The sequence below is a fragment of the Strigops habroptila genome, chromosome 17 (genome assembly GCF_004027225.2).
Source record: "Strigops habroptila isolate Jane chromosome 17, bStrHab1.2.pri, whole genome shotgun sequence".
NCBI classification, from domain to species: domain Eukaryota; kingdom Metazoa; phylum Chordata; class Aves; order Psittaciformes; family Psittacidae; genus Strigops; species Strigops habroptila.
In genome coordinates this window covers 2,122,051-2,144,386 of record NC_044293.2, presented here as the reverse complement: position 1 = coordinate 2,144,386, position 22,336 = coordinate 2,122,051, and the positions used below count along the sequence as shown (strand labels likewise).

General features: G+C 59.7%; 2 protein-coding genes across 6 annotated transcripts; both read right to left on the bottom strand.

Annotated features, from left to right (window-relative positions):
* Nucleotides 1-373: 373 nt before the first annotated feature.
* On the bottom strand, nt 374-6,998 carry NLRX1 (NLR family member X1). 2 transcript variants are annotated; one of them, XM_030505569.1, is made up of 9 exons: nt 6,863-6,998; nt 5,821-5,948; nt 5,544-5,604; nt 5,051-5,148; nt 4,243-4,859; nt 2,357-3,771; nt 1,482-1,568; nt 1,140-1,391; nt 374-1,010 (listed from the first exon to the last, which is right to left on the bottom strand). In XM_030505569.1, exons 2-9 carry the CDS (start codon nt 5,939-5,941, stop codon nt 692-694), a joined length of 2,970 nt encoding a protein of 989 aa, XP_030361429.1. In that variant the 5' UTR covers nt 5,942-5,948; nt 6,863-6,998; the 3' UTR covers nt 374-691. The 2 variants fall into 2 exon arrangements, with proteins under 2 accessions (XP_030361429.1, XP_030361428.1); XM_030505568.2 differs by lacking the exon at nt 6,863-6,998 and adding an exon at nt 6,326-6,676.
* A 1,517-nt stretch (nt 6,999-8,515) lies between these two features.
* ABCG4 (ATP binding cassette subfamily G member 4) lies at nt 8,516-21,498 on the bottom strand. 4 transcript variants are annotated; one of them, XR_003994278.1, is made up of 15 exons: nt 18,981-19,209; nt 16,708-16,825; nt 16,491-16,623; nt 16,204-16,254; nt 15,879-16,024; nt 15,445-15,568; nt 15,085-15,199; nt 14,709-14,848; nt 14,339-14,437; nt 13,980-14,148; nt 13,345-13,445; nt 12,992-13,150; nt 12,733-12,851; nt 11,143-12,641; nt 8,516-11,022 (listed from the first exon to the last, which is right to left on the bottom strand). XR_003994278.1 is itself a non-coding variant. In XM_030505507.1 (15 exons), the coding sequence occupies exons 2-15, from the start codon at nt 19,207-19,209 to the stop codon at nt 12,416-12,418; spliced, it is 1,929 nt and encodes a 642-aa protein (XP_030361367.1). In that variant the 5' UTR covers nt 19,210-19,213; nt 20,546-20,661; the 3' UTR covers nt 8,516-12,415. The 4 variants fall into 4 exon arrangements, 3 of the variants coding, with proteins under 3 accessions (XP_030361367.1, XP_030361366.1, XP_030361368.1); XM_030505507.1 differs by adding an exon at nt 20,546-20,661 and having other exon boundaries at nt 8,516-12,641; nt 18,981-19,213; XM_030505506.1 differs by adding an exon at nt 20,692-21,498 and having other exon boundaries at nt 10,652-12,641; nt 18,981-19,213.
* Between the last annotated feature and the right edge of the window lie 838 nt (nt 21,499-22,336).

Sequence of the window (22,336 nt, the reverse complement as noted above, 5' to 3'; positions counted from 1 at the left end):
GGTGAAGTGGCAGCGAAGCCAGCGTCCCCGCCTCTTACAAGACGCCCCAGGTTTAATGGTTAAACAACCCCAGTGTCTTCCCTGCCCTCCCAGCCCCAGGGCACTGCCAGCCCTCGCCCAGCAGAGCTGGGAGCAGGGACCAGCATCCTGGGACACCAGCTTCCAGCTGCCCCCAAGGGCAACCCACAGTGGGGAAGGCCAACTGGTGTGACATGGGCTGGAGCAGAAGAGGGCTGCCCCATCCTAGCCCTGTGAGATGGGGTAAAGCCAGAGTCCTCCACTCCAGCTGCTGGAGGGACAAGTGCACCAGTGGCTCTGCATTAGTCCCACAGGAACGGCCCAGAGAGGAGGTCGAGTCTTGGCACTAATGTGCTTCAGTGGAAACAAAGAGGTGCACTTTAATGCTCCCAAAGGTTTCACAAGCTAAGCCTGAGCCCCTCTGCTGTGGCTCACGGCCGAGCCAGCATTGACCAGGCTGCAGGGGCTGGATGTCTACAAGCCCAGAAGAACATGTCCCATTTGCTCCTGGCCTGCTGTCTGTACATACAGATAAGGGCTGAGCTCCACGTACCCAGCACCTTTGACAGCCTTGGTAGCACCCAACCACTAGGCATCTCCACGTGGATAAGGGCGCAGCGTTTCCTCCCCAGCAGCACTGCTCCCTGCCCGGCTGGGGGGATGGAGAGCAGGTTTAGAGCGTCCCGTGCTGCAGCTTCCCCAGCATCTTCTTGACCTCGCTCTCAACTCGTAGGAACTTTGCTTTCCTCCAGGGGTTGGCAGTCTGCCTCCGGCTGCTCTCCAGGTCCTGCAGGATGAGGGAAAGGTGCTGCCGGACCCGCTCGCGGTCCCAGAAAGGCAGGTTCTTCTGCACCACGTTCAGGATATTGGACCAGTAGTCAGAGACATCAGTGCCTGCCGTAAGGAAGACCAGTGCCCTGACGCCGTCCCGGTCCATACGCAGGCTGTCAAGCGCCCGCTTGCCATCCTCACTGATGTCATTGAAGTACAGACTGCGGGTTGAGAGAGAAGGAGTGGGACACACTGTGAGGGCAGGGGGGCAAGACACAGAAGCACACAGGCTCAGCGCCACGGGGACGGACACTGGGCCAGAGGGAAGAGACGGGGCAGAGCAAACTCACTGCACTTTGTCCAGCGTTGCGTGCTTTTTGGCCACCTCCACCACTCGCAGCGCGGCTGTGTCTGTCAGGGAGTTGTAGCCCAGGTTGAGCTCCTGGAGGTGCTGGTTCTTGGCCAGGTGCTGAGCAAGGACCTCAGCGCCCCGGTCCCCCAGCGCAGTGTGCAGCAGGGACAACCGGGTCAGCGAGCGGTTGCCTGCCAGCGCCTCGGCCAGGTACTGTGCCCCCTGCTCACCCACGGGGTTGTTTGTCAGCCTGCGGACACAGGAGCTGAGGGCAATGCCAAGGCTGGGCACACGGTGGGCAGCAGAGACGGTTTCATGCAGGGACAGAGGCAGTACTCACCGCAGGTTGCTCACCATACACTTGTCATGCAGGAGCAGGTCGCGGATTTCCTTGCAGGCATCAGAGCCCAGGTTGTTGAGCTGTAGACTGATGCAGAGCGAGACACAGGGGTGGCAGGATCGAAACGGCTGTTACCTGTGAGGCTGGCAGCCCTTCTCTCTCCATTTTCCCTGCCTCTCCCCACCACCATCCCCACACAGGGACACGCAAGGCTTCCTCTCCAAAAGGGAAACTGCACCAGAGCTTGGCTGGCATCAGCCAGCAGAGCCAGTGCCAGCAGCAGCAACGGAGGGGAAGGGGGTGCAGGGTCGGCAGGGGGTGAGGGAAGGTCTGAGGAGGGATCAGGACCCCTCCGAGCCCTCCCGAGCACCCGGAGGAAGGAAGTGCTGCAGATCCCCGCCGCACAGCGTGAGCCCATCTCTGCCGAGCGCAGCTCGCCACCCCCTGGGCGACAGGAAGGCTGCAGCTCCCCAAACGGACTGCCATGGAACGCACCCCTTTGGGGCCGCCCATCTCCTGCCCAAAATTAGCACTGGCAGAGATAGCTACGCGGGGATGCTAAGCAATGGGAGGGAGCTGGGTCTGCCAGGGGAGCTGCCATCCCAGCCTGGATGCAGGGCTGCCTAAAAACTCCTACCAAAGGGTGTGTTGGGACTGCAAATCCCAGCATGCAGTGTCCCAGCAAGGCTGCTCAAGGGAGTGTTGCATGTTGGAAGCTGTAGTCCCCTAGGTCTGCACTGGGAATAAACAAGGGCATGCATGCCCTTCCCTGCCTTCGCCATGCTCGGGCTCTTAGTGCATCCCTGGGATGGGCAGAAGTGAAGGAGAGCCCGGGTTTTGAGCACTGCCCAAGGGCAGAAGAAGGTGGTACTCACTAAAGAGTTTTGCATCGCAGCAGGACAGCAAAGAGGATCCTCAGGCTGCTTGTGTCCAGGTTGCAGGAGCTCAGGTTCAGCTCCTCCACCTCGTGGCTTGTGGTGCCCATGACAGACGCCAGGACAGAGCACTTGAGAGGGGTCATCTTCACGGATGAGAGGTTGACAGTCCGGAGGGAGCGGATGGCCTCAGCTGTGAAGCGCTCGTTCTGGAACTCGTGCAGGAAGAAGAGGTAGTCCATCAGCTCGGAAGGGGGCAGCCCCTTGCGGCTCTTCCTGATGACTGTCTTCTTCATGGCCTTGGCAATCTCAAAGGCTGCCAGGTTCTTAATGGAGCAGCCCAGCTGCTCAAGGATGGCGCGGTTACGGCGGGACAGGATCCCACCCATGAAGATGGGGAAGAGCTCGAAGACCTCATCATCAGGGGCCTCATCAGGGTGGCGCATGGGGCCCTCCACACCCAGGATGCTAGAATTGATCTGGTCCAAGACATCATCGTTGTAGTAGTCCTCCTCCTTGAACAGCTCCTCTGCCATGGTGTGGGCAATAGCATCCTGGTCCTTACCGCTCAGCCGGGAGAAGTAGCGAGGGAAGATTTTGAGCAGGTTGAAGAGCACTGGCAGGAAGCGCAAGGGCAGCACCTTGGAGATAGTATTCACGATGACAGCCATGTCTTCACTCACCTTCCCAAAGACCTCCGACAGCTCCTTCCCCACTCTCTGTGCCAGCGTCTTCTTCTCACCCAGCACCACATACAGGGCTGCCAGGTACTCCTGCATAGCAGGGATGGTGAACACAAAGGTGTGCTCTTTGCCTGGCTGCACGCATGGGCTGAGGAAGAAGCGGAAGACATCGCTGCGGAAGACCTCCAGGAGGTTAAGCTCACTCTCAGTCTTCATTTCCACCTCAAAGCACCGCTGCAGGTCATCCTCTGAGAAACAGGTCTTGCGGGACATCACCCCCTCATAGGCCAACTTGCCCACCGTCTTGGCCGCGTACTTCATCATGGAGACGTTGGTGGGGTCGGTGCTGTCCAGCACCTCCCCGCTGAAGTTGAGCCTCAAGAAGCTGGTGTAGATACCCGTCAGGGTCTGGCTGGGAGGTACCATCTTGGTGAAGTAGAGGAAGTGCAGTGTGGTGCACACCAGCCAGCAGTAAGAGGGCAAGAAGCAGGCAGCGGTTATTTGGTTGTGGTGCTCCAGGTTCCTCGACAACATCTCCACTAAGTTCTCCTGCTCACCTGAGCTGCTACCCACAGCGTGCTGTCCTCTGCAGCTGGGCTGGCTGAGGCGCATCTGGAAGTACAGCTTCTGCAGGTTGGTGTCAGAGAAGCCACAGATTTCGGCATAGCGGCCCACATACTTGCTGGGGATCCGGCGCACTGCCGATGGGCGTGTGGTGACGATGATGCTGGCCTGGAAGCAGAGGGCTGGGTGAGAGTGGAGCTGCTCTTTCTCTGCCTTTAATATAAGCTCAGTAGGGTCCCAAGTGTGTAACCCATATCTAGGTGTGCAAGGATTGTACCACACAGGGGCTGGGGTTCAAGAAGCTGCCGGCCAAAGGGCACTGGTTCAAATCTAGCCCAGGCAGAAGGGACAGAAGAGATTTTGCCATCCCCTCCTAGACATATATTGAGTCTGGAAGATCATAGCCCAGCAGACTCCTTTCTTTGCCTTACCAGACCTCCCCTAAAATCCCACAGAGACAAACCATGAGTGACACGAAGTGAGCACCTTCAAACAGAGGCTACCTCCGAACAGCCGTGAGCTGTGTTCGCTCACAGCCAAGCTGGACCATGAGCAATGAGCACTCAGGCCATGCCTGCAGTGCCCCAGGGCTCACCCCAGCCCGTCTCCAGCATGAAGGAGCTAGAGAGAGACACTGACCTCTGGCAGGAGGTATTTGCGCAGCAGGTTGACCACGATGGCAGAAGGAGGCACAGGCTCGCTGGGGTCACAGCACAGCTCTGTGCCAGCCAGCCGAAAGTCCAAGTTGAGCCTCTCCAGGCCATTGAGGATGAAAAGTACATTGAGGTTGGAAGCGCCCAGGATTGGCACCACGTCCCGGAGGTGCTGATACTTCTTGGTTATGAGGCGCCGCAGGGAGATGGGAGCACGACTATGGGACAGGTCCTCACAGGAGAAGGGGATGAGCAGCTCGAAACGGGGTAGGCGACCATGGCACCAGTCCACCACCATCTTCTTGATGAGGGTGCTCTTCCCCGTGCCCACAGTGCCATACAGCACCACGTTCTTCACCTGCCACCCACAGGCATCCACATCAAAAAGGTTCTGGAGGCTGATAACCTGCCTGCAGGACTGCTGGAGCTGGGTCTGGATGGTTAGGTCAGGCGAAGGCTTCAGGATCTCCTCCAGTGAGCTCTCCCGGATCACTGGGTCCACGTGGACTGCATCCACGGAGAAGGAAGGGCCGAACTGCCTCTCTTCATTGGGCTGGTGGCTGAACCACGCAGACAGGCTCTTCTGGTGTTTCTTGATGGCATCTGGGAAGAGGAAGGTGCTTGACAAGATGAGGGCTTCTCACTGGGGGGACGCTGGGGAAGCTGCCTGCCCCAAGCCACTGCAGTGATGTGGCTGTAGAAAGGACAGAACCTAACTCTTGCTAACCCTCACACTGCCCCCAACCTGTCGTATAGGACCCTCCACTCCCTTCGCTGCGGGGCTTTGAGCTCACCAGAAGAGGCCACATTCCTCAGGTGGGACAGACCATGGCGAGCGGAGCTGGGCCAGACCAAGCGCTCCTGCGACCCTCCCTGGTAGTGAACACAGCCCCTGCAAGAGGAAGGAGAGTGCCATAAGGAACACAGGGGCCAGCAGCTCACAAGTGGGCAGATCACAAGTGAGTGCCATGTGAAGTGCTGAGCAGAGCCAGCTCACCCCTTCCTTCCCCTGCACCAACAGAGAGCACAGGGCCAGGGCAAGGGCACAGCCGGGAGCTGAAGGCAGGCCAGCAAGTGTGCTATGTGCTATGTGTCCCCACCAAACCCGTGGTGATGCAGAGAAGTTGGGCTGAATTCAGAGCAGGCAGCAGTAGGGTCTGGCTTGTTTGCTAGGTGGAGGCAAAGCAGCATCTCTGCCCACAGAGCGCCATGGTCCCAGGACAGCCAGCTCAGCCATGCAGGTTCCACAGGGCAGAATGGGCCATGCCAAGTTGTGTGGCACTGTACCTGGTGAAGGAAATGCTGCTTGTACGAAGGATCTTCCTGGAGAAGTAGCTGCTTGCAGTGCCTGGGGTGGGAAGAAGAATGAACTTAGTCAGGGATGGCCTTTTCCAACCCAGCAGAGCTAACACCACCAAGCTCACTGGCTTCACATCTTGCTTCACTGCAGGGTGACCCACAGCGCTCCACTGTGCAGCTGGGGTGGGATGCCCACCAGGGATCCGGATTCCCTGGGGGCAGGACAGAGTCAGGGTCAGCCCCACAGGCACAGAGCCCAGCTCACCTGGCACCGAAGCAGCACACAGATACACACTTCGGGTCCCCCTGCTCCCCGGCAGGGACCGATGCAGCTGCATCCAGCCGCCCCAGGGCAGGCAGCTCTGGCATTGCACGGCCCACAACATCCTCTGCCTGAAAGAGAAGGGACAGCCCATGGGGCAGGTTGGGCTTATTGAATCCTTGGCAGGTGCTGAACCTTCTCCCCTGCCAGGCTGAGGTGGCTGCAGCACACAGGGATGCTGAGCACAGCCTCTTCCCATTTAAAGCATCCGGGGCAGAAGCTGGCAGCGGGCTGCAGGGGCTCAGCTGGTCCCTCAGCGCTGCACCAGGTCCAGCTCAGCACAGGGTGGTTTTCCCAAGCAAAACACCCATCTCCAGAGGTGGATGAGGGGCTCTGGAGCGCTCGAGCTGCTCTCCCACATGGGACCGGCTCTGTGGGGCAGAGCAGGATGGGGTGAGCAGCTCTGCTCCGCAGGGATGTGGCACAGCAGTGCCCTGCCCGGTCTTACCTGCTCCAGTACAGTGCAGTCCGGCAGAACCGGCTGTGCCGGTGCTGGCTCAGGCTCCCGCCCCAGCTCAGCAGGGCAATCCTTCTGGATCACAGGTTGCACGCTCAGCCCCCAACATCCAGAGAAATGAGGCATGGCAGGAAGGATATAAGCAAACCCCAGCAGGCTTTTTGCACTCCCTCATCATGTTATCCAGACGGAGAAACTGAGGCATGGGGTGGGAGCAGCGGAGCTGACCTTGAACCCAAGTGTCCTGCCCTTGAGGGCTTCGCAGCCAGCAAACCCTAATGCATCCCATCAGGTCCCTTCCAGCACCCTCTGCTATGGAGGGCATGCAGAGGGCCCTGTGCCGCCCGCCTGCTGCGGTACCCCTTCAGGGACCCCCGGTACGAGCAGCCTCCCGCCTCCCTGCTTCCGTATCCGGAGGGACACAGTGGCTGAGGCCCTGGCGGTGCGGGGAGCTGGGGCTCAGGGCAGTGGTGAGGCTGGTGCTGCGCAAGGCGAGAGCAATGGCTGTGCCGCAAGCAGCAGGGTTACCTCCAGTGGGACTCCGCGCCAGGAAGACTTGACCCCACCGCTCCCCCGAGCTTGTGGTGCCAGGCGCTGAGGCCGGTGCTGCTCAGCCACGTCCTTCCATCCCGGTCCCGGGAAGAGGTTCTCCTCTGGAGGCGGCTGTTCTTCAGCTGTAACTTCCGCATCGCCGTCCGGTCCCATCCCGCCCTGCGCACAGCAGCCGCCAAGCAGGGAGGGGACAGTAACCATGGTCCTGCTTTGGGGACACGGCGGAGGGGCCAGCAGGAACAACAGTGAGGAGAACCACTTGTACCCCCAGACACAGGGATGCAGTATGGGGGGAGTGCTGGGGTCTTACCAGCGGTGCTGCTAGGGGATGTTCCTCTGGACACATCTGGCGGCTCTCCATCCCCAGCTGTGAAACAGGAGCCCACAAAGCCAAGTTCTGCTCCAGAGTGAAACGTGCCCGTGCTCACACAGAGCACGGTGCAGGGAGCAGGACAACAGCAGCCCCGCAGGATGAAGAGCCTGGAGGAAGCTGTGCTGGCACAGCAGCATCGCCTGGTTTTTCCTGGCTCTGTAACACAAGTGCATGTGTAACATGCACACAGACATACATGCCTACCCTCTCGCTGCTTGCAGATGTGCTCTGGCAGTGCTGAGACCAGAGCCAGCGGTGTTTTTAGGGCTGCACACACACTGCTCCCCCACTGGGTGCTGTCCTGGGAAGCGCTGGCCCACCCAACCATAGCAAGTGGTGAACCAGGAGTGCTGGGACCCCCTGTAACCCCAAAGGTCTGCACATAGACACATGGACACGCATGCCCTGCACACCTCTGCACCCACTCTGTGCCCATCCCCATCAACGTGTGCTGCCCCCCAGAACCCCCCTCCACACCCCAGTGCAGGGACCCCCATTGGTGTACCCGGGCATGCACATCTCCCCTCGCATGCATGTCCTCTGGCCGCTCAGGGAGGGGAGGCACCCAAGCAGTACACTATAAATATAGGTTTTATTGATGTGTGAAACCCAACAAGTACAGCTGGCATCTCAGGAACACTGAAACAAGCCGCGACATCTCCGCCTGCTCAACAGCTCCTGGGGACCCCTGGATGCTGGTGAGCACCAGCAGCAAGCTGGGACCTGGGCACCCTGTGGGGCACTTACCTGCACGTATGGCACAGCCCAGAGAGCCAGCAGGGCCCTGCCAGCAGCCCCATGCTTCCCCCTGAGCCCAAGAGCTCGCCTCCACCCTGCCTGGTTCCTGCTATAGGCAGCAGCATCCTGGCCCTGCTTCGCAGCCTCCTCCCAGCAAGGCAGAAGAACCCAAGCAGATGCCTCACGGGGCTGCCACAGCAGAGCTAGAGCTGCGAGAGCAGGATCCCTCCACCTTTGATGTGTTATTTGCATCATGTTTTGGCAAACGGTGCCAGGAAAAAAGCAGCTCACTCCTGGTTGTGTGGAAACATGGATTTCAACAGCCGCACCTCTCTGCGTGGTCCACCCCTGCTCTGTATCACGCATATACCCACAGTACAACCTCCTCTGCACGTGTGGAAACAGTGAAGGCTGGAAAACCTCAGGATCCAGTGTGGCAGGAATGCACTTGGAGATCCCGGGCAGCCCCAGGAGCTCCCGTGGTAGAGGGACAAGACAAATGGTGTGTGCACACACAGTGGGAAGGAAACACTGTTTTATTGCCTGATTTGAGAGAGGGGTGAATCCCTGGGAGAAGCCCCATCCCCTCCTTGTTCTATCCCAGTCTCTGCTCCAGCAAACCCTCACACCAGCCAGGTAGCGATGCGTTTGCTCTTCTTGTACGTGTGACAAAGGTGGCCTGGACATGCATGGTGGTGGAAGGCCATAGCCCTGCTTGCCTGCCTGCGTTCACAGCACACATGAGGGAGAGGCAGTACCCGACACAACCGTGCCTGTGGGCTGAAGGAGCCAGGCTAAGGGGCTGAAGCAGTTTTGGATGGGTTACGGTTCAACCGGTGCTCCCAGGGAGCTGGAGCCACAGCCTGAACCACATCTTCATCTATTCAAAGTGCATTGCAAGGGAAGGCAAGGGGCAGGGGGGGAGAGGAGGTGTGGGGGAAGAAGCCTGCTCTCCTCCATCACGCTCCTCATGATTATCCAGACGCGTTCCCTGGTGGGATTCCCGCAGCCAGAAGCACCCACAGCCCTGCTCCCCTGCTCCAATAAAGTGCATCCTCGCTGCTGCGTGCCAGCCCAGCACATGGGTGCTCCCCACCCTGTCAGGACAAGGCAAGACCCAAGCTCCACACCACAAAATGACCAGTGTTATTGCCAAGGGGTCTCTTTGCATTTCTCTGTGCCTTCCACCATCTCTGGGATTGCCCTCGTTGGGAGAGAAGGAGCAATGGATGTCCCTGTTCATGACACCTTGGCTCAATTCACTCCTCCAACACCATTTGCCCTCAGGCACCACCAAGGCTGCCTTCACCTGGGGCAGGGTCTGCCAGACCCAGGCGCTCTCTGCCACTGCGTGCCCAGATCCCTCACCCATTGCAGCCCCTGGGTACCAACACATTCACTTGCCAGCTCGGCTGGGAGCACCAGTGCCCTTCTCTAATGTGCCTCAGGCTTCCTGCTGCCACGGCCCTGTGGATGAGCACCCTTGCTCAGCTTGGAGACGCAGCCATCATCCACCTCCAGGCTTGCCCTGGTCCTCTGCCCCACAGTGGCCCCATGGCTAGTCAGCAACCCGTGCACTCACCGGCACAGGAGGCCTGGGCTGTGCTGAACTGTCCTGGAGGTCCTGGTGGTGCTGCCAACCGCCCCATCCTGGACAGGTTGGTCCAACAAGCCACATATGGAGGTACCTGCTCTGGCTGCCTTCCTCTGGCCATGCCTGCCCCATAGGGCTTCTCTGCAAGCAGCGGAGGCTGGCCAGCAAAGGCTTCTGTTGCAGCATCCCTGTGCGTTGGGGAACACAGGCAGTGGCAATCACAGGTGCCTTCTGGTAGCCCCCTCTGTTCCACACTAGTCCATCTCATCCTGGTCCTTCTGGCAGTGGCGCTGGCACAGGAGGCACCATGTCCCAGCAGGACTCAGTGCTGGGAATGGCAGCGCCTCCGGTGTGGAGGAAGCAGGACCCACCACCAAGCCCCACAGCCAGGAGGCAGGAGCTGTGCAAAACCGCATCACTGGCACCTCCTGCCACCTTGGTATCCACCAGGGAAAACCCTCAGGCCAGCAGCGCACACTGCACTGGGCAAGGCTGAAGCAGCCACAGCCCAAGAGCAGGACACAAGCCCTGCATCAGTCCCATCAGCCCCAAGGACAGTGAGATGGAGAAGGGTGACAGCCCACAGCTCCCCCTGGCTCCCTGCCCATCCATCCACCTCGTAACAGAGCACACATGGGGACCGTTCCCCACTCGACCCTGTGGCTGCAGCTGGCAGCATCATGCCAAGGAGATATCAGCCCCCAAGCTGGCACGACCCCATTGCAGAGCATGGCGCAGAGCTGGCAGTGAAGGAAGATCCAGGAGCGGAGGGGAATTCTGTGAGAGACAGTACTAAGTCAGACAAAAGCCCCTGGGGAAAACCCCAGTGCTCAGCATGAAAAGGGCATCAGGGCACGTCCTGCTTCCAGACCCTCTGTGCAGGATTGCCCCATGGATACAAGCTCCTCGCAGCGATTCTGTCCAGGCAGGGAAAACACGACCTTGCCGAGTGCCCAGCATCATCTGCCGTGTGTCTGCCATCCCCCTGCAGGCCAGCCAGCCCCTGCTGTGTGGAGCAGTCCCAACATGAGACAGTTAAAGCAAAGAACAGTCTCAAGGATGTTGCTGAAATCTGGCATTTGCCCTGCGATTCCCTGCTGCTCAGAGAGCGCCAGCAGCAGCGTCTCACAGACTGCGCTTGAATCAGAGCCCAGCATGCCAGGATGAGGCAGAGCTGCCCTCCCCATGTCCATGCTCACAGCGGGATCCTCCGTGCATGGGTGACCAGTGCAGCCTTGTGACACCAGCGCCAGCGACACTAGTTCCAGAACACCCATAGAGACAGGCCATGTAGTTAAGCAGCGCGCTGTGTTCCCAGCACAGCAGCGTGTGCAGATGCCCCACCAGCTCCAGTCTCAGCTCTGTTCCTTTGGAGAGCCAGCGAGGTGCCAAAACGCCTTCCATCCGCAAGGAGTGTGGAGAAGCAGGTCACTATGGAAGAGCCACCAGAGACACTTGCCAAAAGGGACCTTTTCCTGATACAGTCCCAAAGTGCAAAGCCCTTCCCACCGTCAGGGTCACCCAGTGCAAAAAACCGCTGTGAGATCTCACCTGCTTTCCAGTTGTGGCGCTGCAGGGACCCCCCTTCTGCACAGCGTTACCTTGGGGGGTTTGCACTGTGATGAGGCCGGGTGTCCCTGGGGACGGCATCCCCTCCTGCACAGCCGTGCTGGGTGAGGCTCATCCTCCTTGCTCTGCTGAGACAGCCACAGTCGTGCCGGGGAAGAGGGGTGAGGAATGAGATGGCGCAAGGGAAGGGCTCGGGGCCAGCTCTTCTCCTTCAGTAGAGGCTCCAGCGATGGCACGGCTGAGCCCAGCCCTGCTTTCCAGCCACCTTGCACTGGCAGGGTGTGGGAACCTCAATCTTCCCTGCTTCATGCAAGCACTTGGAGGGACCAGTCACTTCTCTCCTCGTTGGTTGATTCTATCCTCTTGGCTGAGACCCCAAAGACAACACGGAATGAACGTGAGACTCCCAAAGGAATGAGAATACTGTTCCGTTCCCACAGACCCTGCCATATCCCCAGGTTTGAAGATCCTATCTCTGAGGATAGCATCCAAGCAGAAGTCTGAGCAGAGTCCCGGGTCCTTCCTTTGCCTGCTGGCTCCCTTTCCCCTTTCCCATGCAGAATGGGAAGCAGTTGGTTTATAAAAAAAATTAAAGGAAAGAAAAGAAAAAAACCCAAAATATAACAAACAAACAAAAACCAGGGAGGATTTATGCAGAAAGGAAAAGAGGATGCAGCAATTTCTGTGGCTGTGGTGACAGGAAACACTAAAGCCTTGTGCAACTTGGCCTATTGCATCTTTGGGCTCTTCTTAGCGTTGACACGCATGCTGCTGCCCACGGCAAGCAACAGGGCTGTGGGCTGCACTGTGGATCCATGCTCTGCGGGTGTCTCCTCCTGCTTTCAGCCCTAGGACCTCACTCTCCTCCTGCCTGGAGCAGCTGGCTCCTCTTGGCCTTGCTCCGCAGCCAGCCACCTCCACGGCACCATCCCCAGAGTCCCGGTGTGTTTGGTGGAGAAGGGCAGTGCCGGGCAGGGGTGACAAGAGGGGCCCCAAGCTCCGTGGGGTTCGGCAGTCCTTGGGGGACGGGGTGGCGTGTGCCAGGGTGGTACAAAACGTTTGCAATGAAGAGTGCATGGAAAGGTTAAAACAGTTCCGAGACGTCTCAAAACCCTTCTCGACTGAGCCAGGCCTGGCTGGCACCTACCAATGCCTCCGCCGTGGTCCATGACCTGCTAGGAGTGCTGTGTCCATCTGCGGAATGTCTCTTAGAGCAGGCCAGGCCCGGGAACAGCACTGGGGCCCCACGGCCCCTTTATCTCTCTGATTTGACTTTGTACCTGAGGACCAGGTAAGCCAGGAGCCGCAGGATGACAAAGAAGATGCCCAGGATGAGGAAGTCCAGGTAGAGCTTGGCCTCCTCCACATCCAGCTCCTGCAGGATCTTGATGGGTTTTTGGAAAGGACAGAAGTCCTCGAGGCATTCCAGGTCCTCGCGCTCCATGGCATAGATGGTGAGAATGACGCCCTCAAAGCCGTACCTAAGGCAGAGCACACCACAAGCATCACTGCATGTCCCAGGCACCTCCGTTCTCTCTCCAGCCCATGGGAGCCCAGAGCACAGTGTCCCACCTGACATAGGAGACATAGGAGCTCCACTGCAGGTAGGTGGGGATGGTCTTGAAGCTGACAAAGAAGCCCGAGAAGAGCAGGACAGGGATGGCAGTGACGGGTCCCACAAAGGTGGCCACCTGGGGAGCAGAGACCACTGAGTGTCACGTCAGGCACTCATGCCTATGGGCAACAGTTCTCTCCATCCCTCCTCATCATGGGACCACTGCAACTTTCCTCCCATCTCCACATAATAGGCAAAGCCAGTGCCCCATCTAACCTGTAAAGAAGTAGAAGCAGCTCCGATGAGAAGCCCAAGGGACTGGGCCACCAGGGCCGTGGCGGTGGCCAGGGCAGAGAAGAGGAGGAAGCGCGTGGCTTCGGGTGGCTGACCGGTCATCCAGTACACGATGCTGCAGTATGCAATGGGGCAGATCACCTGGAGAGGGGCAAGCAAAGAGACCGCTGTGCTGGCCCCATGGCCATCTTCACCCCACAGACCCTTCCTGGGGGATGGAGGGATGCGGGGACCCCTCAAAGGCCAGCCCAAGGTATTGTGTAGCTGGGCAATTGGCTGTGCCAAGGCAGGCGCATCAGCATTGGGGTCACACTTTAGCCCAGCTGAAAGCTCACCTGGAAGGGCACATCTGCCATGGTCTTTGCCAGGTAATAGGCCTTCAGGCTGTACCAGTAGTTCAAGTGCTCTCGCAGGAATACAGTCATCTCCTGGGGGACTGCATGGAAAGAGTTAGCAGCCAGCAATGCCCTGGCCTGGGCTGCTCCAGCCCCTGCTCCCACTTGCTCTGGTGCAGGCAGATGTGATGCTGTCCCAGCACAGAGCACCAGGCAGCCTCCTGCCTGCGCCATCAGCGGGTGGTCAAGCGGAACAAATTCAGTGACCAATGTGGGAACTTTCTGCACAGAAAAGCCAGCTTAGCTGGGGGTTTTTAGGCAAACCTTTTGAGGAAGTGGAAGAGGGTGAAGCAGCTGAAAATGCAGCTCTACAGACATTTTCTCAGAAAAACACTGAAAATTCCAGCACTCTGCTTCGAGCCAGCAAGTCCCTTATAGCCAAGCATCAAACACAGAGCAAAACTGCAATACACCCAAACAGAAGTTGAAGGTTTTTCCTCTTGACTCCCATTTCCCCCTTTTTCCCCAGTTCATCTGGCTCCACCACACACCACCCAGCAGGCACACAGCTGGAGCACCCCCTCTGACACTGGGCTGGGAGCAGGGAACGGGTGCTGGGGGAAGGAATTCCTTACAGGTGAGGATGGTGGGCATCAGTGCGGCAAACATGAGGAAGAGCATGGAGAAGAAGAGAAAGCCGGTGTTGTTGAAGACTTTGCCCGCGTCGTTGCCGATGTGCAGGTAGAGCAGCCCAATGAGCACCCCGATGCAGATGTGGGACATGAACCGCAGGTGGGTCAGCACCTGCGGGCACAGAGGGTACAGGGGCTCAGCGAGGCAGTGCTGCATCTCATGAGCATCCCAGGGCAGCAGAGGACAGCCTGCCTGCTCCTCAAGGGTGAGCCCCACTCCAGTCCCCATTCAACTCCTGTCTCTGCCTGTCCACAGCGACTGAGAGGCCCCATCGCCTCAGCCCAGCCTCCCCTGTCCTCACCGTGTCCCTCAGGATGCAGATAAAGGTTCTCTTGAAGAGGATGCAGAACTGAGTTGAGGTGCTGGTGGCAAACGTGTGGCTCTCGATGTGGTCCACGTCCTGCAAGACAACGGCCAAGTCAGGGACGTGGGTCAAGCTCACAACACGTGCTCCCTACGAGGATGGAACCCAATCACTTCCACAACCACCCTGGTCAGTCACCGTGGGGAGAAGAGGCACAGCAGCAAGCACAGAGCTGTTGCTCAAGACAAGTGAATGCCGGTTGAACATCTCTGTGCTGTGGGCAGAGGAGACTGAGGTGTCCCTGGGTGGGCACCCTGTTTTCTGCTGCTCCCTATCACCAGAGGAGGCTCCTCTCATCCCCACTCACCGTCACACAGTGGGCTGGGCAGGACGGATCTGCTCTGTCGGGGCTGCTCTTCTTCTCAGCCATGGTGCACATGCCATTCTGGACAGCTCGGAAGAGGACAGGGTTGAGGTCTCCATATTCTCCTGAGGCCACCTCAATAACTGGGGAGGAGGACAAGATCCATGAGAGGTGCTGAGCCAGCCCTTGCCATCACTAACCCCATGGGGCAGGGGTTGGGGGCCCAGCACAAACCCCATCCTGGGATGCTGCACCACAAGGCAGCGCTGCCCAGTGCGTAACAGGAAGGGTACAGGCAGCCCTGCTCCATCGGCACTGCATTTGGACCTTGCCACCCTCTTCTCCCCACAACAGCCCCAGCTGGGGTAGGGGCACTCACTGAAGTCAGCAGGGTTGTGGTATGTGGGGCAGTGAAGGCCAAGACCCTTCAGGTAGGGGATGAGGTTGGTCACGATGCCTTTGAAGATGCACTGGCCCTGGCTCAGGATGTAGAGCTGGAACAAAAAGCCAGGATATGGCAGATGCAGAGCAGACAGGGGCACCATTGCCTGCTCCTACCCACCTCCCTGTCCTAGGTGGCACAGGGCACCCTTGCCAGACCCCGGCCAGCAAGGCTGTGTGCCACACCAGCCCCATGTCAAATGCCTGCAGCCCATCCCTCCCATGGCCTCTCTGCTGGGTTTGGAGCCAGAGGGACCCTGCGGCCCTGAAGACTCCTGTGTCCTAGCCCAGCCCAAACCTTGTCGAACATCTCAAAGAGCTTGGCGCTGGGCTGGTGGATGGTGCAGATGATGGTGCGCCCACCCTGAGCCAGGGACCGCATCAGGGAAACCACCTGGAAGCAGGAGGCACTGTCCAGACCGCTGTGGCCACGCAGGATAGGGTGGAGGAGAAAGAGACAGCAGAGAGAAAGAACAGAGTTGAGAGGGAGAGAAACACATTCTAAAGATGCCCTTACTTGTGGGCATCGTCTTTTCAGACTGATGGAAAAGAGCATCCCTTTGCAGCCCTGGCTCTGCCATGTCCCAAACCCTCTTGGGGCTCTGGTGGGCACAGTCACATCCCACCCTCAGGTCTTGCAGCCCTGCTGTGCTGAGAGCGCGGCCACCCCGGTGTCCCCAGCAGGGGAAGCCCAGCTTGGGCAGGCAGTGCTGGGCAGCCCCGGCCCCTCACCTCGTGGGCTCATCGAAGAACATGACCGGAGGGTTGTTCACCAGCTCCAGGGCGATGGCCAGGCGCTTGCGCTGCCCTCCCGACAGCGAGATGGTGCGGGTGTACGAGCACTCCAGCAGCCCCAGGGCCGTCAGGATCTCATTCACCTGCGAGACAGCCTCATTCACCATCGGGTCCCATGGACCCTCACCCCATCCCTGCCACCTCCCTTCAAACTCCATCGTTGGGAGCCACTCAGCATCCCCTGGGGTCCCTTCAGGGTCCTCCCTCCCTCACTGTCCTCATCTTGGGACTTCATCTTGGACCTCCCTTCCCCTGCACTTACCAGCTCCTTCTTCACCTCCTGCTTCTCACTCAGCTTCAGGTTAGCAGAGACCTGCAGGGAGAGGATGGGCAGGGACACACGACTGTCAGATGTAGGGAACAGAACTGGCTGTACCATGGCCCAAGGGCTGGGAGCAGTGGCTCGGGATGAAGGGAGCAACAACAGCAGCATTTTGTCCCCGTGTCCCAGAGCCCTTGGAAATGCCTTATGTCAGCGTGGGCTCAATGCCTGAGGACACAGGACACCCCACAGAGCCCAGCAGGCTGCCTGGCTCCCGCAGCACTCACCATCATAGCCTCCAGAACAGTGAGGTGAGGCAGGAGCATGTCATCCTGCATGATGTAGCAGGACATCTTGCGGAAGGTGCGCAGGTCCCGCGGCCGGCCGTTCACCAGGATCTGGCCCTTCATCCCGGTCTCCCTGCAGGAAGGAGGAGTTGGGGGAGCATAGCACAAGGACCCCCAGCCCTGCACTCCCAGACCCATGGGCTTCCCCCAGCCTCACCTGTACCCAGCCAGGATGTTCATGAGTGTGGACTTCCCAGCACCCGAGGGCCCCATGATCCCAATGAGCTCCCGCTGGCAGAACTTCCCTGACAGGCATTTGAGGAGAGTCTTGTACCCTGCAGGGAGAGAGCAGCGTGGGTTTGGCTTTCCAGAGCAGCAGTGCTATGGGGACTGCACTGCTATCCCAGCACCTCAGGACTTCCATGTGTCATGCCAAGGGCTGCATGTGCCGGATGACTGTGTCCATCACCATCCTCAGGGCTTACAGCCATAGCAGCTGTTATGTCCAGCATGATCCCTGACCCTGGTCCTTGATTTCCAGCTGATTTCCAGCACCAAATGGACACATGCCCTGGATGCCAGCAAAGACGAGGGAAATCCTTGGGTCAGGGCATGTAGATGCTGAGGACAGGCTGTGACATTGATCCTGGGCATGTTTTCAGATCCTTGTCCTTAGGTGCAGCGGAGATGGGCAATGAGAAACAGGGTAGGATGGGGCAGGCAGAGTCCCCAAGCCTGCTGGATGCCTGGCTCTTGCCTTCATTGGCATTCATGCTGTGACACCCGGCAGCAGCCACCGCTAATCAGACCTGGAATTATCTCTGCTTTAAATGCAGCTGATTAGCATTTTCTGGCAGAAGGAACATGATGTGTTGGGAGCAAGGAACAGGCACAGCCTCAGGCTCTCAGGAGCTGCCCCCAAAACACAGCCCTGGCAGGAGAGCAATGGTATTGCAGGGTGCTAGGACCATGCTGAAACATGGACCGGGTCTGAGCATCTCCCTGCTCAAAATACACCCCCCCTGCATCCCGGGGTGGCAGCTGGTGTCAGGAGAGGGCAGCACATCCATCCCTAACCCACCGGCTGAGGAAAGCCCATACAGGTACAGGTCATAGCCCCAGCACCACACTAGGGGGGGAGCCCTTCTGGCTTGTCCCTAGGACAGGGGGTCCAGCACCACAAACTCCCAGTTCCTTCTCTGCACAACTTGGAGTCAGAGGGGCAGCACGGGTCAGGATGGGGGGCCAGGGGGCTGTGCAGGACCACAGCAGAGCGAGCGCGGCCGGCAGCCCCCCCATCGCATGCCGGCACCACGCACACAGCTCCGGCACCGCGCATGCTGCTCACGTCGGCGCCACTGCAGCTTGCGCAGCGGTTACTTGCGTTCATTGACTGCCAGTAACCTCCTGCTTCAGCAGAGCGGGAGCCTCCACGGATCCTGGGGGCTATGGACAAAGGCACCAGGAGCTTCCCCCATCACCTCCTCCTCCTGGCCTGGGGGAGAGTCCCTCCCGTTGCCACCCCAGGATCCCAGCACCCATTGGGATGCTCCTATCTGGTCCAGCTGCCCGAGCCTTTCCCTCTCCGTCCCTGCAGGGCACTGGCTCCCTGGCAAGCAGCCGGTCCCCAGGACTCCTGGGTGCTACAGCACACTCTGCCCTAGGGAACCCAAGGTTATGCCGTGGCTCCCCTTGGGATGTTTCCCTCAGCATCCCAGACAAACAGGCAGGCCTCATCCTGGGGATGTTGAGAGTGGTCCCACTGTCCTTCAGTGCCTCAGTTTCCCTAGCTGCAGAGCCTAGGGAACAGGACAGGGGTTGAAGCCTTAATGCAATGCTCCTGGCACCCTGCTGAGCAGCCCTGTGCCCTGGGTGTGCTCACCCCAGACCCCAGCTCATCCCTGCCTGCCTTCAGCTTCTGCGGATCAGCTCCCCCTCCATCCCATGGGGCTGCCTGATTGGCATCCCATTAACTGAGAAAGCTAATTAAAGCCGACTACCACCCACCAGCCGCCATCTGCCTCCCCTCTCCCCTCCCTGAGCTCTCGGCCAGAGCTGTACACAGGAAAGAGGACCATGGTCTCAGCTGGAGAGGAAATCCCCTGCAAACCACACAGATTCTCCTTGCCAAGCTCTAAGCTGTGACACCCTTTGGGGTCTCCTGCTATTGGCACGTCACACACAGCAATCATACCCCAACCAGTGCTGGGGAAACTCATCCATCCTGGCTGCCCCTGAGCCAGGAAACCTGCCCCATGTCCCCCACGCAGCCCCGGGCAGAGGATTCCCTGGTGAGAGACCTCCTTGGGATGTGATCTGCTTTCCCTGGGCATCGCACAGCAGAAGTGCACGGCAACTGCTGCGGGACGCAAGCCTGCCCTCCACCCATGGGTGCCCAGCAAGGACAGCCAGCCACAGGGCTGGACAGCCCAACCACCCATCCAGCCCCCACTGCTGCAGGGGACAGCAAGGGCAGCACCGAGCTCCTACCTCTCTTCCTCCACCAGGAGCCTTCCCGCACAGAGTAGGACAGGTCAATGAATTCGATGTTGACGGCTGAGCGCTTCGGGAGGTGAGAAAACCTCTGGGCCTCCGTGATGTGGTTCTCGACCTTCTTCAAGTGGGTGGTGAGGAGCGGGGCATCCGGAGGGCTGGCGTGGCACACCGTGTCCTCCAGGGCGATGGAGACACACGCGGGATCCATACCCTTCTCTGCCATCCTGCTGTTGGAAATGCAGAGGGATTGGCTCACCGTGAGTCCCTAAGCCAGCCTACAGCAAGTCCTTCCGCATCCTTTCCTGCTGCCCCCCTCTGCCCTGTGATACACTGCCCAGCTACAGCTTGGCACCCACAGCTAGATAGAAGGATGGACGTGGCCACAGAGCTGAGCCTGTGCATAGGGGCTCACAGCGAGGTGATCAGTCAATAATTCATGCACCTCCTGTGGCTGGTCCAGCTCTGGCAGCAGAGCTAGCAGGCTGTTCAGCCCCACTGCTGCTGGGCTCCCTGCCCCATCCCCTCCACCAGGATGGGAGATGGGAGAACTGATGTTCTACCCCCAATGGGAGATGCCCAGCTGTGCCTGGGTGTCCCTAAGGGCTCCCTAGGAACTGCCCCTGCCTGGCCCATCCAGGGCTCAGGGGATGCAGGTATGGAGTCCCAGGCAAGCAGGCTGTTCCAGCCAGCTTTTTGGACAAAGCACGCCATGCCTCTCCCAGGTTCCTGAGGCGGGGCAGACCTGCCTAAATTAGACACTCAGCTGGTGCCCAGGGTCCCCATGGGCTTCCTTGGACAGCCTTAATAGAACATGGAGGGGACCCTGCTAGTGCCAGACCTTCATTGCTTCCCTTGGCTCATGTCACCTTCCTGGCTCTCACCAGCACAGCCTCAGAGATCAGGCCAGTACTTCACAGGGGCCACTGCATGATGCTAATACATACACCTGCCCAAACGCTCTCTTGCTGGGCAGTGTTGTCTGCCCGCAGTCCTCCCCACAGCCGGCTGCAGCACGGCCAAGCTCCTCGCGTCTCCGCTTGGCTTGCGGATTCTGCGGTGCTGGGGGGGATATTAAGCCAAGCAGGGTGGAGAACCCTCTAACCCCAGATCCCACTGCGGCACCCAAGACTGAGAGGAGATTGGGGATGCCCACAGCACTGGGAAAAGGAACCTGGGCAGGCTGGGCCCGGCGCCCATCTCACCCCCAAGGCTGGGGTCTTAACTGCTTCGCTAACCTACATTGTGCTGAGGCTCAGGCTGCAGGCAGCTCCCCGCTACAGCTGCAATGCACACACACAATTCCCTAGAAGGGGAAGCCGGCCTCGCGAGGAGCTGCGCCCAGATATTCCCAACCCTCTCCCCGCTGCAGATAGATCTCTTTCAGGGCTGGAGGGAAACCCGCCCCAGCCCCGGGGAAGAAGAGGTAGGAGCGAAGATCCCAGCGCTCAGGTCCTCCGCTTGGCACAGCCGTGTCGCTCAGCCCCGGGGTGCGGGCCCGCAGCAACGGGGGGCTCGGAAGGGAGGACGACACAGCAGGCACAAAGCGCCCTCGGGCTCACCTTGACTCCTTCGGCCGGGCGAACAAGGAGCGCTAAATCCCGCAAGCCGCTCTCCGCGGCTTAGCCCATCCCCGGCAGAGGATGTTCTTCCTTCCCCGCCGCTCCCCGCCGCCCCGGGCAGCGGAGGGGTCCCCCCGCAGGCTCACCTGCGGGCTCGGGGCTCCTCTCCCCGGGGTCCGGCCGTGCCTCCCTCCGCCGCAGCGCCCTCCGCCTCTCCCTTCTCCGCAGACAAAGGGGCGATGCCCGCGGCGGGGTCTGGGAGCGGCTCGGCGGCGGCTCCGCCGGTCCTCAGCGCCCGGAGCCGGGCTGGGCGCTGTCCCCGCGGGTCTCCAGCCGGGGTCTCCTCCTCATCCCTCCGCAGGGCTGGGCTGGGCTGGGCGGCGGCCGGGCGGGCAGGAAGGGATGGAGGGAAGGAAGGGGTCCCTCCGACCCCAGCACAGCAGCCGCTATCAGCACCCCCCGGGCACGGCTGCTCGGCGGTGCCCCTCTGCTCCAGCTTTGTCCCTGCCGCTGCCTGTCGGGGTGGCAGGATGGGCTGCCCAGGCAAGCAGCACTGCCAGGCAGCGAAAAATCCTCTTAAAGGGACCGGCCCTATTTCCTCTCCCCGCAAGCTACAAGGCCCTGAGCATCCCTAGCGCACAAGCCTGGGGTTCGCCAGCCCTGTCTCCGCATCCTCCCAGCACCCCTCCGCGCTGCCTGCTCCTGTTTGCATACGGGACTGAACCCACCGCAGCTCCCTCCATTGCCACCTCAGCCCAAAACCCCCTGAGACCAACACCCCCTACGTCCGGTCCTGCCCACGACTCTTCTGACACCGCTTAGCCACTGTAGATCCACCCCAAGAGGGGCACAAGCACATTGCATTGTCTGGGAAGCCCACACCAGGCATCAAGAGGCAGAGCTGGTGGTGGCACGGCTGGCCAAAAAGGGCCTTGATGGGGGAATGCCCTTCTCCAGGGCTTTACCCCCAGCACACACTCCCCTCTGCAGCTCTTCAAGCTGGACCTGCCATCCCCCTGCACCTCCATGCTCGGCAGCACCAGGCCTGGCTCCACCCTCGCTGTTACTCACACCTCTCACCCACCACAGCACTTAAACATGAAAGACATATGGAAATGAGCGGCACTAACGAGAGTATTAATTAAAAAACCATCTGTTGAGCCAAGGAAAGCTTCCCCCCTCCCACAGCCAGCCTTGGGCTGGGACAGAGCTTAGGGCAGAGAAGATTCAGCCAGAGGAGAGACTGTGGGGCAGGATAGGCCACAGGCTGGGTAGAGGGAGGGCACGAGGAGGTAGTCATGAAGCCAGGCTCCACATGGAGGTCTTAAGTCATCTCATGCAGCAAAAGGCACGCTGGACCTATCCAGTTTGGTCTGTGGTCAGCACATTGACTCGCATGCCCAGGGCGCTCAGCATTGCAGGCCTCAGCACAGGACCCCTCTGCACAGTGCATAACAGTCCTGCTTCCCTCCGGGTGGGCACAAACAGGGGCTGGGGGTGAATCCCCTTGATGCCAAAGCCCTGCTCAAGCCTGGTTTGGGAGCTGCTGAGATCAAGCTGGTGGCCATAGAGCAGCCGGCAGCTTCTGTGGAGTTGTTTCAAGGCAGAAGGCCAGCAGGGATGGGGGTCCAATGCCCAGCTAGGACCTTCCCTTCGTGGCCTTAACCATAGTGGTGTCCCTATGGCAGCCCACATGTTCAGAACAGTATCAGTGGCAGAGAGAGCCTGCCCTATATGTCCAGGGCTCCAGGGACAGAGCAGGCAGCAGAATCTCTTTGTGTGATGGGAAAA